At 41.4% G+C, this 17,688-nt stretch overlaps 1 protein-coding gene across 6 annotated transcripts in view; it reads left to right on the forward strand.

The window, feature by feature from the left end:
* Positions 1–14,358, forward strand: part of GMEB1 (glucocorticoid modulatory element binding protein 1) — a 40,793-nt gene extending 26,435 nt beyond the window's left edge. For all 6 annotated transcript variants that reach the window (XM_023258383.2, XM_019836500.3, XM_003989774.6 and 3 more), the window contains 3 exons: positions 508–645; positions 4,621–4,743; positions 7,799–14,358. In XM_023258383.2, coding sequence (XP_023114151.1) covers positions 508–645; positions 4,621–4,743; positions 7,799–8,499 — 962 coding nt within the window. In that variant the 3' untranslated portion in view covers positions 8,500–14,358. The remainder of the gene's footprint in view (positions 1–507; positions 646–4,620; positions 4,744–7,798) is intronic.
* The last annotated feature ends 3,330 nt before the right edge of the window (positions 14,359–17,688 follow it).

A 17,688-nucleotide genomic window follows, 5' to 3' on the forward strand; every position in this document is an offset into this window, starting at 1 on the left:
AGAGAAAAGAAAATGTTATTAAGAAAATCATAAGAAAAATAAATTTACATCACTTGTACTGTATTATTAAAAAAAATCCGTATATGAGTGAACGCTCACAGTTCAAACCGACTTGTACAAGGCTTAACTGTATATCTTTAATTTAATATCTTTATTGTTTAACTTTTAAGATATTAAATACTATTCAATTTTAAATTATTTAAGTAAATAATATTTAATATTTGTTTAATGTAATATCTTTATTAGAGGAAGATACCTGCCCCCTATAGCCAGAGCCATGACAAATTGAGACAATTATCTCAAGTCCCTATGTTGCCAAAGAGGCCAAATAACTGGGTGTCAACTCAAGGAGGCAGCCGGTACCCTAAAAGCTTCTTCCCTTTTCTGAGAAATGGCCCAACAAGAAATTATTTCAAATTGAAGTAATTTCGAGTTTAACTTGTAGACATGTGCCTAGGTGTATGTAGCATCCCTTGTTTACCCTCTGTCTTATCCCTCTTGTGTCAGAGGACACTTTGATGTTCTGGAAAGGAATAGCTGATGTAGGACTGATGGAAGAGGTTGTCTGCAATATACAGAAGGAAATAGAGGAGCTACTCAGGGGAGTTCAGCAGCGGCTCATTCAGGCTCCCTTCCAGGTAACAGGTAAGTACACCAATTCTAGCAGTAGTGATCATTTTATTAAATGTTAACAACTGTAGACAGATCTTGTTAGCCTCATGAAAACACTGGCATATAGGCATTATGATCCTAATTTTACAGATTAAGAAACTAAGGCTCATAAAGGTTGTTTGTCCATAGTTCATAATGAGGTTTTGAACTCAAGTCTGGTCATGCTTTTTCCATAGGTAATTTTTGCCTTTATAAATGGTGCCAGAAAGCATGCTATTACACACACACACACACACACACACACACACACACACATATATGTATATATATGGGGAGAGAGAGAGAGAGGGAGAGTGTGAGTCAGTCTGAAAATTGGGAAAAATCTATCTGGTTTTAGACAAGTCTCATCTTCTATTAGTTTAAGGTTTCCAGAACTATTGTGTTCACTTAATAGCTGTTTCTGAATACCCATAGGGTTCTTGCTGCTGTGCATAATGTAAAAGGATGTTCTAATCATCTGATACAAAAGGGTCATGATGATGGGGCACCTGGCTGGCTCAGTCAGTGGAGCATGTGACTCTTAATCTCAGGGTCTTGGGTTTGAGCCCTACATTGGGGGTAGAGTTTACTTAAAAGAGAGGGGGGTCATAATGATATCTCATAACCTTGTGTGTCAGTGAGATCTTAAAGATGTTAGTTGTGTCTTATTATTATCTTATTGTGTCTTTATAATTCATACATTATATAAATACACTTCAACTTTACAGTAAAACTTTATGTGCTTGGAGTGTAAAAAAAAAAAAGCAAGTAATATAGAAAGCAGGGATGACTCTTTTAGATAGGGTGGTCAAGGAAGGTCTCATGTGATGAGCTGGGAGAAGGAACATTCTAGGCAGAAGGAACAAAGACTTCAAAGTTGCAATAGGCCTGATACGTTTAAAGCATTATAGAAGCTCTGATTCCACCACAGTGGAATAAGATACAAAAGTGATAGGTGATGAGGCTGGAGAGGAATAGGGAGCAAAGTTTAGATAAGCTTTGTTAGAACTTTGGTTTTATTTTAAGGTGATGCTAAGCCATCATACTGATTTTGAGCAGGAGAGTGATGTAATAAGATTTATATTCTTAAATTTTTATTAGTATTTTTTAATGTTTATTTAATTATTTTGAGAGAGAGGGAGAGAGAATGGGAGCAGGGGAGGGACAGAGAGAGGAAGAGAGAGAGACCCAAGTAGGCTCCACAATGTCGGCACAGAGCTCTACCCAGGACTGGATTCCACAAACTGTGAGATAACCTAAGTTGAGATCAAAAGCTGGACACTCAACCGACTGAGCCACCCAGGCGCCCCTATTTTTTATTTTTTAAGTAGGCTTCATGCCCAGTGCAGAGCCCAACATGGGGCTTGACTCACAACCTTGAGATCAAGACCTGAAGTAAGATCAAGAGTCACACACTTGGGGCACCTTGGTGGCTCAGTTCGTTAAGCATCCGAGTTTGGCTCAGGTCATGATTTCACGCTTTGTGGGTTGAAGCCCCGTGTTGCGCTCTGTGCTGACAGCTCGGAGCCTGGAGCCTGCTTTGGGTTCTGTGTCTCCCTCACTTTGTGCCCCTCCCCTGTTCACACTCTGCCTTTCTCTCTCTGTCTCTCTCTCTCTCAAAAATAAATAAACGTTAAAAAAAAAAAGTCACACACTTAACTGACTGAGCCACCCAGGTGTACCAGATTTATTTATTTATTTACATATATAAATTTACAAATATACAATTTACAAATATAAATTTTTTTAATGTTTATTTTTGAGAGAGAGAGAGAGAGAGAGTGTGTGCAAGTGGGGGAGGGGCAAAAAGAGGGAGACACAGAATCTGAAGCAGGCTCCAGGCTTTGAGCTGTCAGCCCAGAGCTTGATGCAGAGCTTGAACCTACAAACTGTGAGGTCATGACCTGAGCTGAAGACAGATGCTTAACTGCCTGAGCCACCCAGGTGCTCCTCTTTATAATTTTTTATATATTTATATATTTTAGATTTTTAAAAGATCACTTTGGTTGCTATATGGAGAACAGACTGTATGGAGCAAGAAATCATTTGGGAGACTTCTGAAGGAATTGATCCAGACAAGAGATTATGGTGGCATGGATTAGGGTGAATAGTGGTAGATCTGGCAAGAAGTAATCATATTGGGGATATATTTTGAATGTGGAACTGACAGGTCTTGCTGATAGATTGGATATAGGGTAAAAGAGAAAGAAAGAAATCCAGGAGGACTCATACATTTTTGGCCTGAGCCATGAATGATGATACCATTTCCTGAGATGAAGATCAGTGGGAGAGGACATCAAGGTTTTGTTTTTGTTTTTAAATGTTTATTTTGAGAGAGAGAGAGAGAGAGAGAGAGAGCGAGAGCAAGTGAGTGTGGGGGAGGGACAGAGAGAGAAGGGGACAGAGTCTGTGGCAGGCTCCAGGCTCTGAGCTGTCAGCACAGAGCCTGATACGGGGCTTGAACTCACGAACTGTGAGATTATGACCTGAGTCAAAGTCAGATGCTTAACCGACTGAGTCACTCAGGCACCCCTGCTTTTTTTTTTTTTTTTTTTTCAGTTAGGCTCCATGCCCATTGTGGGGCTTGAGCTCATGACCCTAAGATTGGGAGTTACATTCTTTTCCAACTGAGCCAGCCGGGTGTCCCTCAAAATTTGTTTGTTTGTTTTTAAAACTTAAGTTTATTTATTTTGAGAGAGACAGAGAGATGGGCAGAGAGAGAGGGAGAGAAAGAATCCCAAGCAGGCTCTGCACTGTCAGTGTGGTACCCAACGCAGGGCTTGATCCCACGAACTGTGAGATGATGTCCTGAACTGAAATCAAGAGTCGGACACTTAACCAACTGAGCCACCCAGGTGCCCCTCAAAATTAGTTTTGAGTTGAGACATCTGGCTGGCTCAGTTAGAGCATGTGACTTGTGATCTCAGGGTCATGAGTTCAAGCCCCATGTTAAGCATAGAACTTACTTAAAAAGAAAGAAAGAGGGGCGCCTGGGTGGCCCAGTCGGTTAAGCGTCCGACTTCAGCCAGGTCATGATCTCGAGGTCCGTGAGTTCGAGCCCCGCGTCGGGCTCTGGGCTGATGGCTCAGAGCCTGGAGCCTGTTTCCGATTCTGTGTCTCCCTCTCTCTCTGCCCCTCCCCCGTTCATGCTCTGTCTCTCTCAGTCTCAAAAATAAATAAACGTTGAAAAAAAAAATTTAAAAAAAAGAAAGAAAAAAATGAATTTTGACTTGCTAAATGCTTATGAGGCCTTCAAATGGAGATGTCACTGAGCTAGATGGAATTATGAATCTGGTATGCAGGAAAGAAGTCAGGGCTGGAGACCTGCATGTGGGAGTTCTCAGCATGCATGTGTTATTTAAAAGCATGGAACTGGATGAGATGACTGTGGAAAAGAGTTGTAGGTGGAGAAGTGATCTGAGTTAAGGAAGTAATGACCACAACTAGTGACAACTCTTTCAAGAAGTTTTGTATAAAAAGGAACAGAGATAATACTATGAATAACCTTGCATACTAGTTCCCATTCCACACTTAAAATATGATATTTCTAATCTTCGTATCTGTCTTGCCAAGTAAGTATTATTAATCCCCTTTGTTTCTGATGAGAAAACTAAGGACTGAAATGACTTATCCAAGTTCATACAGATAGGAAGAAATTGTAAACCCAAGATTCAAACTTAGTTCTATCTAGCACAGTCACCGTGTTTTCTAAACCAAAAGTCATAACTTACAGCCAGATACAGGATTTTTTTCTTATTTTTGTATTTATTTATATGGAAATATGTATAAATTTGTAACAATTAAATCAAAGTTAATTATACATGTGATAAATCTTGGCTAATTTTTTTTAGAAATGCAATTAGAATAGTCCCATCATTTCTGGGTTGTTTCATATTTATAAGCAGAACAACAGAAAGCTGGGGGAACACTTGTGTTTTAACTTGACAGGCATGTCTTTGTTTTAAATAGATGCTGCTGTTCTCAACAATGTAGCACATACATTTGGCCTGATGGACACAGTAAAGAAGGTTTTGGACAACAGGAGGAACCAAGTAGAGCAGGGAGAAGAGCAGTTTCTCTACACTCTGACAGGTGTGTATAACTTCTGTCTCTTCTTAGATGATATTATACTAATATCCTTGAGTCTTGCCATTTCTTTTTGGACTTCTGTTGGGACTGGCTTCTTTTCTTTCTTCCTCCTTCTGTATCTTTTGGAGGATTAAGATGTCTGCTCAATTGCTCCATTAATCCAATAACATTAGTGGCAGAAGAAACAAATTGGCCTTTGTCTTTGTTACATTATTGATACTGCATCTTTTGATAAAAATAAATTTAGCACCTTCTCCATTATTTGCAGTAATCAGAACTTATGAACACATAAATAATTTAACTCTTTTTATCAAGTAATTAATTTGTGCTAGTGCCAGACTAGGTTTTAGAAATATCATGTTGACTGAGACAGCCCCACTCTCCACATGGTCTTTAAGTAATTCAAGGAATTATCAGTAGTAACTGAGGCATATAGTGGGTATGGTAGAAGAAGAAAGGGAGCTGTCACTTATACCTGGAGAGAATTAAGAAAAGGTTTTGGGGAGGTAAGGCAGGGGAAAAATATAAAACAAGTCAGAGGTATGGATTATCAATCACCCTTTGAATGATGTAAGATATATTACAGTCATGAAGCCAAAAGGCAAAAGATTATTCAGCAAGAGAAGAACAATTTATGTTGTCTTAAATTTATTTTTGTATTATAAAATATACGTTAAATATTTTAAAGTTCATTTATTTTGAGAGAGGGAGAGAGAGAACGAGCGTGTGCGTGCGCATGCGTAGGGAAGGGGCAGCAAAGGAGGGGTGGAGAGAGAGAATCCCAAGCAGGCTCCACAGGCTTAGTGTAGAGCTAGATGTGGGGCTTGAACCCATGAACCATGAGATCATCACCTAATCCGAAATCAAGATTTGGACACTTAATGGACTGAGCCACCCAGGTACCTCTTTTTTATGCTCTTTTAAACTACTTCCCAGGATTGGGGCGCCTGTGTGGCTTGGTTAAGCGACTGACTTTGACTCAGGTCATGATCTCATGGTTCATGGGTTCCAGCTCTGTGCTGGCAGCCTGGAGCCTGGAACCTGCTTTGGATTCTGTGTCTCCCTTTCTCTCTGCCCCTCCCCCACCTCTCAAAAGTGAATAAACATAAAAAAATTTTTTTTAGGGGCACCTGGGTGGCTCAGTTGGTTGAGCATCCGACTTCGGCTCAGGTCATGATCTCACGGTTCTTGGGTTTGAGCCCCATGTCGGGCTCTGTGCTGACAGTTCAGAGCCTGGAGCCTGCTTCATATTCTGTGTCTCCCTGTCTCTCTGCCCCTCCCCCTGCTCACACTCTGTCTCTCTCTCTCTCAAAAATAAATAAACATTAAAAAAATTTAAAAAAATTTTTTTAAAACTACTTCCCAGGACTAAGCTTCAGGTTAAATGGTATTAACTGTCTCTCTCTCTCTCTCTCTCTCTCTCTCTCTCTCTCTCAAAAATAAATAAACATTAAAAAAAAAGTTAAAAAAAAAATCGGGCACCTGGGTGGGTCAGTCAGCTAAGTGTCCAACTTGGGCTCAGGTCATGATCTCACGGCCTGTGAGTTTGAGCCCCGAGTCCGGCTCTGTGCTGACAGCTCAGAGCCTGGAGCCTGCTTCGTAGTCTGTGTTTCCCTCTGTCTCTGCCCCTCCCCCACTCGTGCCCTGTGTCTCTCTCTCTCAAAAATAAATAAGAGAATTTTTATTTATTTGTTGCCAAATTTCCAAGATTATACCAACTTATGTCACCATTTTGAGCACACAAACATTGGATGCTGTTACTTAAAATATTCTCTGATTTACCTTTTTAAAAAATTATAGATGTAGTTGTTATCTTCTTGAGGTTCACATTTCTTTGCTTACTACTGACAATGGAAAAAATGCAGTATTTTGTAACTTATAAGGCAGTATTTAAAATTTTTTGAATGTTCTTGATTCCTACTTACTCCTTTTATTCCAAGCAAGGAATTAACTTGCTCTTGGTGTTCCAAAGGGAACAAAGTGCCCTACAGTTGTAACTGATTATTTGTTGAATGCTTCTCAGGTACTAAGCAATAGAGGAAGTTCTGGTATAGAACCAGACTCACCAGTGGTCACCAGGTTGGATTGTACATTGGGAGAGGGATAGTGATAGACATATTGTGGTGAGAAAGCACACCCACCACTTCTGTGGTTGGTCATCGGAAGACTTTTGCCTCGGCCCAAGTTCTGAGACCTTAAGTCACTTTACCCCTATGGATCCCTGTTAAAATTAATGTGTTAGAGGGGTGCCTGGTTGGCTCAGTTGATTAAGTGTCCAACTTAAGCTCAGGTCATGATTTCATGGCTCATGAGTTCAAGCCCTGTATTGGACTCACTGCTGTCAGCACAGAGCCCATTTCTGATCCTCTGTCCCTGTCTCTCTCTGTGCCCCATCGCCCGCTTTCTCTCTCTCTCTCTCTCTCAAATAAACATTAAAAAAATAAACTCTAAGACCTCTTTTAGTTCTGTAATTCCTAGAGACTTCTGTAACTTTCTGTATACTTCTCTGGGTGCTAATGGTAGACTAAGACCATTGGTAGACTAAGATTACCAGAAAGATGATCCTGTCTTGTAAAACAGTTTAGGAATCATTGTTTTGTTTTGTTTTGTTTTGTGTTTTGTTTTGTTTTGTTTTTTGGGTAGGGGGGGAGCAGCCATTGTAGCTCCTCTGTAGGCCCATGTTAGTTTCAAAGGGATTGTGCAGATACTCCTTATTTTCACCTGTAGACCCAAGGTGGGTATCTATAAGCTGTAAAATCAACTGGAGGCTTGTTTTGCCTTTTGGTGACAGGTGACAAAATGCCACGGGTGCTTCTAGGGTTGAGCTATAGTAGGATCACAGCCCGAGAAAGATTCTGAATCGTTGCCCTGCCTATAATCAAGCAATGAAATGCAATGGCTGCAAGGATTTTTTAAATCATCCAGTTTGGTTTCTTCTTTTGAGGACAATGAAGCTACACAGTGGCAAAGCCAGAACAAGACCTCAGGTTTCCTGACTCCGTTTACTCTCTCCAAGACTATACTTCTCTCCATACAAAGTCTGTCTTTTTTTCCACAGAGTTGGAACGCCAGTTGGAAGAGCAGAAGAAGCAAGCTCAGGATCACAGGCTGAAATCCCAGACCGTTCAAAATGTGGTACTGATGCCTGTGAGCACTCCTAAGCCTCCAAAAAGGCCCCGGCTCCAGCGGCCAGCTTCTACCACAGTCCTGAGCCCTTCTCCTCCGGTCCAGCAGCCTCAGTTCACAGTCATCTCACCCATCACCATCACCCCAGTGGGCCAGTCATTTTCCATGGGCAATATTCCAGTGGCCACCCTCAGCCAGGGCTCCAGTCCTGTGACTGTTCACACACTGCCTTCTGGCCCTCAGCTCTTCCGCTATGCCACAGTGGTCTCCTCTGCCAAGAGCAGCTCACCAGACACAGTGACCATCCATCCTTCATCTAGCTTAGCACTGCTAAGCTCCACTGCCATGCAGGATGGGAGTACCCTGGGCAACATGACCACCATGGTGAGCCCCGTGGAGCTGGTGGCCATGGAGTCCGGCTTGACCTCGGCAATCCAGGCTGTTGAAAGCACCTCGGAAGATGGGCAGACCATCATTGAGATTGACCCAGCCCCAGACCCAGAGGCTGAGGATACTGAGGGCAAAGCAGTTATTTTGGAGACAGAGCTGAGGACTGAGGAGAAAGTTGTGGCTGAGATGGAAGACCACCAGCATCAAGTCCACAATGTGGAGATTGTGGTCTTAGAGGATTAACTGGGGATCTCAGGGCCCGGAGATATGCTTTGGTTTGGAATTTTAATTATTTGTTTATTTTTATCATTGTCCCACTCATTTCCACATAGGATCCTTTTTTTAAAACAAAATCTCATTGTTCTAACTGAAAATGTTGGGTCCCTCCCTCCCCCTCATTGAAAAACGGACAAAAACAAGCTGTCCTTCCGGAAGTTGAGAGTAGGTCACTCAATGTCTAAATCCTTTTACGCAAAGAAAGTTAGTTCTTTTAGGGGAGGCATCAAGACAACCAGAAACCCTGTCCGGAAAGCCCTTTCCAGGCTAGTCTGTCTGTGTACACGTGCGGTTTTATTTTTGTAAAGATGCATTGGCCAAACTCTGGGACGCAGATCTGACACTGGAAGGCAACCCACCTGCACATGGATGCAGAGGATACTTTATTTTGTATCCTGGAAAGGGCCCTCAGAGGCTAGTGCAAAACTCTGAAACAAAAGCAAGTTGAACTGTGCTGGGAGGGGAAGGTGGCATACCAGCAGCAGCTTGAAAAGGGAAGTGCTTTGGTCAGGATGGGGCAAGGAAATTATCTTACTTCCAGAAGTGCAACTGATGCCTTTTGATATCTCTAAGGGGTTACTACCATGGGTGCCATTTTGAGGAGAGGCCAGTAATAAGTGGAAGGGTACATCTCCGTGGAGCAAGTGGCATCAGGGGCCTGGGGCCTGTGACTTTGCAGAAATAGAAATCTGGGTTTCAAGCTCACGTTCCCCTCCTTCCCCAATTTTGTCAAAGCACTTAACCCCCCTAAACTAGGATCAATCCATTCATTTGCAAACTATGTGATGTGGTGTAAATTTCTCTGGTTCCTGGACTGTGGCTGTCATGGAGGTGGGGCTCCAAGGCCATAGTTTTTATTGCATGACTCCGGGTGCAGGGTAGTTCCTCATCCAGACCAGCTGCCCTTTTTGGTGGGGCCCTTTTTTGGCTTTGGAACCAAAAGCAGCCACTCATTTGGTGCTTCCTCTTGTTCTCCCTTCCATCCCTCAACTGTTAATGGCATCTGTCTCCTGGATCCCACGCTCTTCAGCTTTTTGGCTGATTTGGAGAACAGTGACAGGTGTCTGCCTGCCTTCATCCTCTTTTAGATTCATTGATACCACAGATGTTTCTGTGAGATATTGAGCTCTTAAAAAAAAAAAAAACAAAACAAAAAACAACAACAACAAAAAAACACCTTAGGCTTGGCAGAGAAGACTCAACAGCCCCAGCCTATCCTGAGGCAACAAGTAGATGTCTCCTCCTGAGCGAGCTGGACTCCCTGGGAAAGAAGCATTGTCTGCAACATTATATTATAGGAAATGTACCAGGAATGTCAATAATAATATCTTTGGGGGGTGTTGTTATTATTTTTTTTTTTATGTTGTTTGTATGTTTAGAGCTGGGCCATTTTCTGTGCTGTGATTCCTGCTCTTTGACCATTTTCAGTGTTTGGGGCAAGAGTGGACCCTGGTTTTTATTTCTTTGATTGCATTGTTTACTGCACTAGATAAAATATAGGGAAACTGCAGACAATTTAAAGGAAAAACAGGTCAAAAAGAAAGCACACACCTTAGGAGTGGGAGGTTTTTTTGTTTTTTTTGTTTTTTTAATTAAAAGCAAAACTTTGGCTTATAGTTTCCTTTTTTTTTTTTTTAAGAGGGCACCCACTTGAAGCCATGTTTCTTCCAACAGATGTTGGAAACCTTGTTGTCAAGCAAGTGAAGACTGCATTCTGCCGTCTTTCAGATGGCTTTAATAGCTAAAGAAGCCCTCTAACTTGGGAGGGCAATCTTAAAAGCCTTAAGGGTGAGATTTCTTAACCCCATATAATTGTGGCTTTCAGCTTTAAAATTGTCTGGGGTTTTACTTTTCTCTTCAAAATGTTCAATAGATGTAGCAATCAGCTTAGAACAAACCTTTGGCCCTTTAGCGAGGGAAGTGGCTTTTATTATTGCTTCTTTAGGTTTTCTGATGGTACATAAACAAAACCAAAATTTCAGTTTAAGCCTAAAACTGCTACTTGACCCTAGGAAGGCACATGTCACCCCTATCGTTTTTTAGGGACACTTTTCTCTTTCCCAGAGATGCAAGGTCCGATTAGGACAGAGGGGGAGCCCTGGAGAACACCCACACACTAGCTCAGGTTCCTTTCTTTCTTCTGTCAGCTGTTGTTGGTAGTGTTTTAAAGCAGTGTGAGCATCATGCTTCCAAAGTCAAGAGATCTTTTCCTCCTAAAGACAGAGCCTGTTTACTTGCACTATCTGAATATTCCGGCTGGTGGAAATACACAAGCTTTGTTGTTTTCCTGGTCTTCCAATAGCCTGTCATTATTGCTAGCTGCTGTGGCACCTGTTGTGTGGGGGTTTCCTCAGAGCCCTGGTCTAAATGATCTCAGACAGCGTGAGAAATATGCAAGCCATTGGTATGTGCACAAGCAGTTGCAATGAATCATTCCTCAGGCTGACTTGGCAGTAGCCATCTATATTTCTGTTCATTCATTAAATAAACATTTATAAGTACCATCTACGTGCCAGGCTTTGTGCTAGGCACTGGCAGTACAGAGATGAAGACAGAGTTCCTGTACTCAAGGACTTCATACTTCGGAGGTTGTCTGGAGTTAAGAACTATATTTCAATTTAATTGGTTTCTTTTGTAATCCTATGTATTTTATTCCATGCACTGAAAAACATTGTTCTGCAAATTAGCCCATAGGTTTGACAGACTACGAGAGGCACAACAAAGTTAAGCCTTTTCTAGTGAGATACTGAAACATCATCATATTGGGGTAAGTGCAGCGATAGAGCTACTGGCTGGGAGCTGAGAAGAAAGGATCAGGGACCTGACCCAGCTTAGGGATAGGGGTCAGCAAATATGGGAGTACTTCCTGGAGAAGGTGTATACCTAAACTAATTTAGCAGAGACCATTTTTGGCTAGGTGTTTTTTTTTCTTTTTTTGTACTCTATTTCAAGTAGTTGGTCTTATTTATACAAGAGGGGGAAAAAATCCTTAGTCTTTTGCTGCCTCTGCCTCCAGAGCTAGGCAGAATCAGCAGCATGGGCTGTCTCCTGAGAGCATCCCACTGGGAAAAGCCGAGTCACGCGTCAGCTTCTCAGAATTTCCATCAGAGGAATCCAGTGCCGGACTGGAGGTTAGCTGGTAGAAAGTGAATGTCCCAAACCTTCCTGCCATGTGGTTTCCACAAAGGCCTTGGAGTCAACTGTACAACGGTCATACCTTAGTTAAGTCCCTCCCTCATTCTTCTCCTTTCAATTGCTAGGCTCCTTCCCTATTCCCACCCCCAAAACAAAACAACTCCCAGTTATTCTGAAGTAAAAAAATGGACAATATACTTGAATAATCAAGATTCAAAGCCACTTCACATGAAGTTTCTTGCACGCTTCTGTCCACATTAGGGAAGGAAGACTAATGTTAATACAATTATCTTGGAAATTGATACTCAGTTCAGGTGGTCTGCCACCGTGGTGGTGGCATTTTATCCCGTTTCATGAAAGGCCCTATGGTAAGTCTGTGTGGTGGGAAATACTAGTATTGGTAACATCTGATTATAAAGATAGTATAATCAAGCATGAGATACAGAATTACCAGTTCACTGAATTATAACTGGTCCAGGTTTTAGCACTATTAAGGAGGTGGAAAGGATAAAGAAAAGGCTGAATTCTGAAAATAGGCATGAGGTTGTGATTCACTTTGGGCAATACTCCTGAGGAAATAGTCCTCTCTGAGAAGAAAGTCGGATGCTAGGCTAGCCTGCATTTTCAGACCATTTCCCTAGTATAGTTGATTACGAATTCCCTCACCCCTAGGATACCTCTTGGGGAAAGTCTCACCTAGTTTGTAATGTATTACAATAACAACCAAGGTTGTTACCTGAGACAATCAATTCTGCCAGATTTGGACTCTTTGCCCCTGGAATTTCTCTTCGGCAGCCCTAACTGAGACCTTTCTAGGATTCCCTCCCAATCCTGGAACAACATTCTTAGTCCTGATGTATACAATTTAACTTCCTCTAGAAGGTTCTGTTTTCCTCTAACTTCCATTCCCATACTACTACTTCCCTGGCCTTTGCTTTTGGGAGCCAAAGGTGATTTAGTTCCTAAATTCTGCCATGTCAGTAATTCAACTTGAGACCATCGTTTTTGTCAAGGTGCCTCCAAGAGCCAAACCTCAGTATATACAATTCATAGTCTGGGTCTTCTCTACTTAAAACAGCTTCCCTGACTCAATCAGCCACCTGAATTGAAGCACCTTTGGGATGTTCTTATGCAGTGACTATAGGTAAGTTCTCCAGAACACATAGATTCTAAAACCTGTGTTTATTTTTTTAAAAGGTTTTATTTCTTAGTAATCTCTATACCCAACATGGGTCTTGAACCCACAACCTCAACATCAGGAGTCGCATGCTCCACCCACTCAGCCAGCCAGGTGCCCCTAAAACCTATCTTTTATACCCAATTGATTCTGTATCTATGGCTCATGGTCCAGGCTAAGACATGCCTGTTTCCTGGATAGATTATTTCAGCCAAGTATGATTCCTACTGCCTCTTCACAACTACTTAAAATTTCTGTTATGTTTTACGAGCCTCTCAGCCTAAAAGTAGACTACAACCTGCTTTGAAATTGCCTCTGGGTTCTCCCCTTGCATCTGTGGTTTCCAATTCTGTATTCTTTACTGATAGTTATGGCTTATAATATGGTATATATGGATTTATTTTTCTAGTTTTGAGAACAAAAATGAACAATAGTATTGAATCACATCTAAGGATAAACATGAAGCTGGGTAATGACCCAGAGGAAAGACAAATTCCTTAACGGGCTTTGTAGGAGCTTCTAAAGAAAGCATACAGAGAGGGTTACTTGCATTTTGAAGTATAAGTTTGTTTTTTAAAAATTTCTCTGCTGTTTTCTTTAAAGAAATCTATGTATTATAGAGCAGACTGGAAGCCCAGAGCCCTGATTCAGCCTGAGACTTTGTTTGGTCCACATTTTTGTTTTAACTTTTTGTGAAATATAAATGCATATAGGAAAGTGCACAAATGACTGTACAATTTGAAAAGGTTAAACTACACACACCCATGAAATCAGCTACTAAATCAAGAAGGAAAAAAAAAAAAAAGTTACCAGCATCTTACCCAGCCAGGATAACCAACATCTAGCTCTCAACACCATAGCTCAGTTTTACCTGTTTTTGAATTGTTTTGTGACTGGTGTTTTCTCACTCAGCATGATGTTGTAAGATTCACCCTTGATGTTGTGTGAAGTTGTAATTGGTTCCTTCTCATTGCTCTGTAGAAACTAACTGTGCCATAGCTGATCCATTCTAATGATGGGTGCTTGGGTAGTTTCCAGTTTGGGGGTATTATAGATAATGCCTCTGAACATTCTTGTACATGAATTTTGATGAACATATATATGCATTTATGCCTACATAGTCTTTCAAACATTAGGCCAGTTCACATGTAAAATTCAAAATTCAAGATACACCTCTTTAAAAAACAAAAACAAAAAATATAATAAAAAAAAAAAACCCAGAAGAACTGACAACACTGGGTCCATATTTCCTCACAGCAACACTTGACTGGAACTGATTCCTGTCTCTGGTGGGGCATGGTTTCTTCACCATGTGACCCTGTTCCTATTATGGACCTAGACTTTCTTATTTGGTAGCCTGTTTTTTTGATTCAGTAATCTCTTAGGACACTCTTCCCCCAGATAATTGCAAAGCTTATTTCCTCACTTCCTTCAAGTCTCTGGTCACATGTTACCTTATCAGAGAGGACTTCCTTGACCACCTACCCTATTAAAAAATGGCAACTTCCCCTGCACTATGCTTTCTAGTTTTCTTTACCCTATTTTATTTTCCTCCATTTTACTTATCTGACATACTTTTTTTTTTTTTTTTTCCCCCTCCCCAAACTAGAATGGAAGCTCCGTGAGAGCAGGGGATCTTTCCGGTCTCTTACTCACTGCTGTTTCTACAGTCCCTGGAACAGTGCCTGGCATGTGGTAGAAGCTGAATAGATATTTGATGCATGAATACTAAATAGCCAATACTCATTGAAGGGGAACTATGTACCAAGCATTGTTCTAAGCACTTTACATTTGTTAACCCATTTGGTCCTCACAACAATCCTATGTGGTAGATAACATTATTTACTTCATTTTACAATGAAGAAACATATTTACATTCTACTCTAAACAATAGATACATTGGAAGCATTGTAACTCATGAAATTTATTAAACAGAGTCTTTAAGTGTCCTACAGAACTTAATACCTAAAAGGAGCCCTTCAATGAATCATTTTATAATAATGGTGTTTTATTTGAAGACATGTTTAGTTACTACCGAAGTTAAAATTTTCAGTTGTAGGACTGAGTCTTGATCAGGATGCAGCTTGGCTAGGATTGCAGAGATCTGGGGCAGTGGTAGCTGATAAGATTTTGTGATCTGTGCTAGGCAGCAAGTCTCCTGTGCCGTCTCTCCAGAGTTCCAGGGAGGAAGTACTGGTGGGAGGGAAAGTTCACTTAATGAAGGATTTTAGAACCCAGATCATCTGTCAGTCACAGGAAGTACTGACTTATCACACTAACATTTCTATGTATCTGTGTAATCTCTATGCCCAATATGGGGCTCAAACTCATGACCTGAAGATGTAGTTGCACACTCTATTGACTGAGCCAACCAGGTGCCTCTGACTTATCACTTTGTTAATGGCCCTGTTTGAGATGTTGCCGGTGTCAGGGTCCCTGCTTAGAACTCCTTTCTTTCTTTGTTAAGGTCCTCCTCTGTGGAGCCCAACCCCTTGTGCCAGTTGTTACATAGGATCCCTACTCCATAGAACATCGATAGCACTGTAAAGCCTTTGCTAACTGAGCAAAAAGCAAATATTCCCTTGGTCCAGGAACAAAATGGAACTTTTATGCCACAGAAATGCTAGGTTCACACTGCTTTTGACTGAGACACTCCGGTTAGCCTTTCTGAGCAAACTGGACTCATATTCTTGCCTTGTTTAAATTCTCTGTAGTTCCTACCCAAGGACCAAGGAAGGATTTATCTGTAAAACATTGTCACAAATAGTTCAGACACAGTCATTGGTTTAATTATTTTTTCTTGGCACAAACTTAAAATTGAACCAGCCTTCCCTGGCTTCATTTCCCCTTGGCATTATCTCCAGAAATCTCATTTGCCCTCCATTTTTCTCTCTGATTATCAGATTGAGACTGTAGCTGTTCCCTGGTACACTGCTACTCAGACTTTTAGGTCTTATGTATCAATAAAAGAGGGGAAAAAATGGGGCTCCTGGGTGGCTCAGTTGGCTAAGCGACTGACTCTTGGTTTCTGCTCAGGTCATGATCTCACAGTCATAAGATCAAGCTCTGCATTGGGCTCTTTGCTGAGAGCGGAGCCTGCTTTGGATTCTCTCTCTCTCTCTCTCTCTCTCTCTCTCTCTCTCTCTCTCTCTCTCAAAATAAACTTAAAAAGAAAGAGAGAAAAAAGTCTTAGGAACCAACCTGGAGTTCATGACATTACATTTTACCAAATAAAGATTTTTTTTAATTTTTTTAATGTTTTATTTATTTTTGACAGAGAGAGAGAGACAGAGCATGAGCAGGGGAGGGTCAGAGAGAGAGGGAGACACAGAATCCGAAGCAGGCTCCAGGCTCTGAGCCGTCAGCACAGAGCCCGATGCGGGGCTCGAACTCACAGACCGCGAGATCATGACCTGAGCCGAAGTCGGACACTCAACCGACTGAGCCACCCAGGCGCCCCTAAAGATTTTTTTTTAAGTTTATTTATTTATTTTGAGAGAGAGAGAGAGAGAGAGAGAGAGAGAGCGAGCAGGGGAGGGGAAGAGGGAGGAGAATGAGAATCCCAAGCAGGCTCTGCACCCTCAGCACAGAGCCTGATGTGGGGCTTAAACTCACAAACCCTGAGATTGTGACCTGAGCCTATATCAAGAGTCAGACGTTTAACCAAACAAGCCACCCAGGAGCCCCTTTAAAAAAATCCTTATTTTAGAGATTTAATAAAATAAAAAACTTAAAAAAATATATCCTTTCTGTGTCCACATTTTATTTTTTATTTAAAAAAAATTTTTAATGTTTATTTTTCAGAGAGAGAGACACATACAGAGTATGAGCAGGGGAGGGGCAGAAAGAGAGGGAGACACAGAATCTGAAGCAGGCTCCAGACTCCACGCTGTCCGCACAGAGCCCATTGCAGGGCTCAAAATCGCAAATAGTGAGATCATGACCTGAGCTGAAGTCTGACACTTAACTGGATGAGCCACCCAGGTGCCCCTTATTTTATTTTTTAATACATGCTTTTTTTTTATTTTTAAAAATATTTTTATTTGTTTTTTGAGGGGAGGGAGGACCAGAGAGAGGGAGGCAGAGGATCCAAAGCAGGTTCTGCACCGATAGCAGAGAGCCCCATGCAGGGATCAGACTCATGAACCATGAGATCATGACCTAAACTGATGTCAGATGCTTAACCCATTGAGCCACCCAAGCGCTCCTTGTCTCCACATTTTATTTTTTATTTTTTTTAATGTTGTTATTTTTATTTTTGAGACAGAGCATGAGCAGGGGAGGGGCAGGGAGAGAGAGGGAGACACAGAATCTGAAGCAGGCTCCAGGCTCTGAGCTGACAGCACAGAGCACGATGTGGGGCTCGAACCCACAGAATGTGAAATCGTGACCTGTGAGATCACAAGCTAAAGTCGGACGCTTAACTGACTGAGCCACCCAGGTGCCCCCGTCCCCCCGCTGAACATTTCAAAAGGTATACTGACTCAGCATGATTCAACTTAGAATTACAGAAAGAAAGAAAGAAAGAAAGAAAGAAAGAAAGAAAGAAAGAAAGAAAGAAAGAAAGAAAGAAAGAAAGAAAGAAAGAAAGAAAGAAAGAAAGAAAGAAAGAAAGAAGGAAAGAAAGAAAGAAGGAAAGAGAAGGAAGGAAGGAAGGAAGGAAGGAAGGAAGGAAGAAAAAAAAGAAAGAAAGAAAGAAAGAAAGAAAAAGAAAGAAAGAAAGAAGGAAGGAAGGAAGGAAGGAAGGAAGGAAGGAAGGAAGGAAGGAAGGAAGAAAGAAAGAAAGGTAAATGGCCAACTCTTATTGGCATAATTTGAAAAGAAAGGGCATTTTTACATCAAAA

Source organism: Felis catus, chromosome C1, assembly GCF_018350175.1.
Source record: "Felis catus isolate Fca126 chromosome C1, F.catus_Fca126_mat1.0, whole genome shotgun sequence".
Lineage (NCBI taxonomy): Eukaryota > Metazoa > Chordata > Mammalia > Carnivora > Felidae > Felis > Felis catus.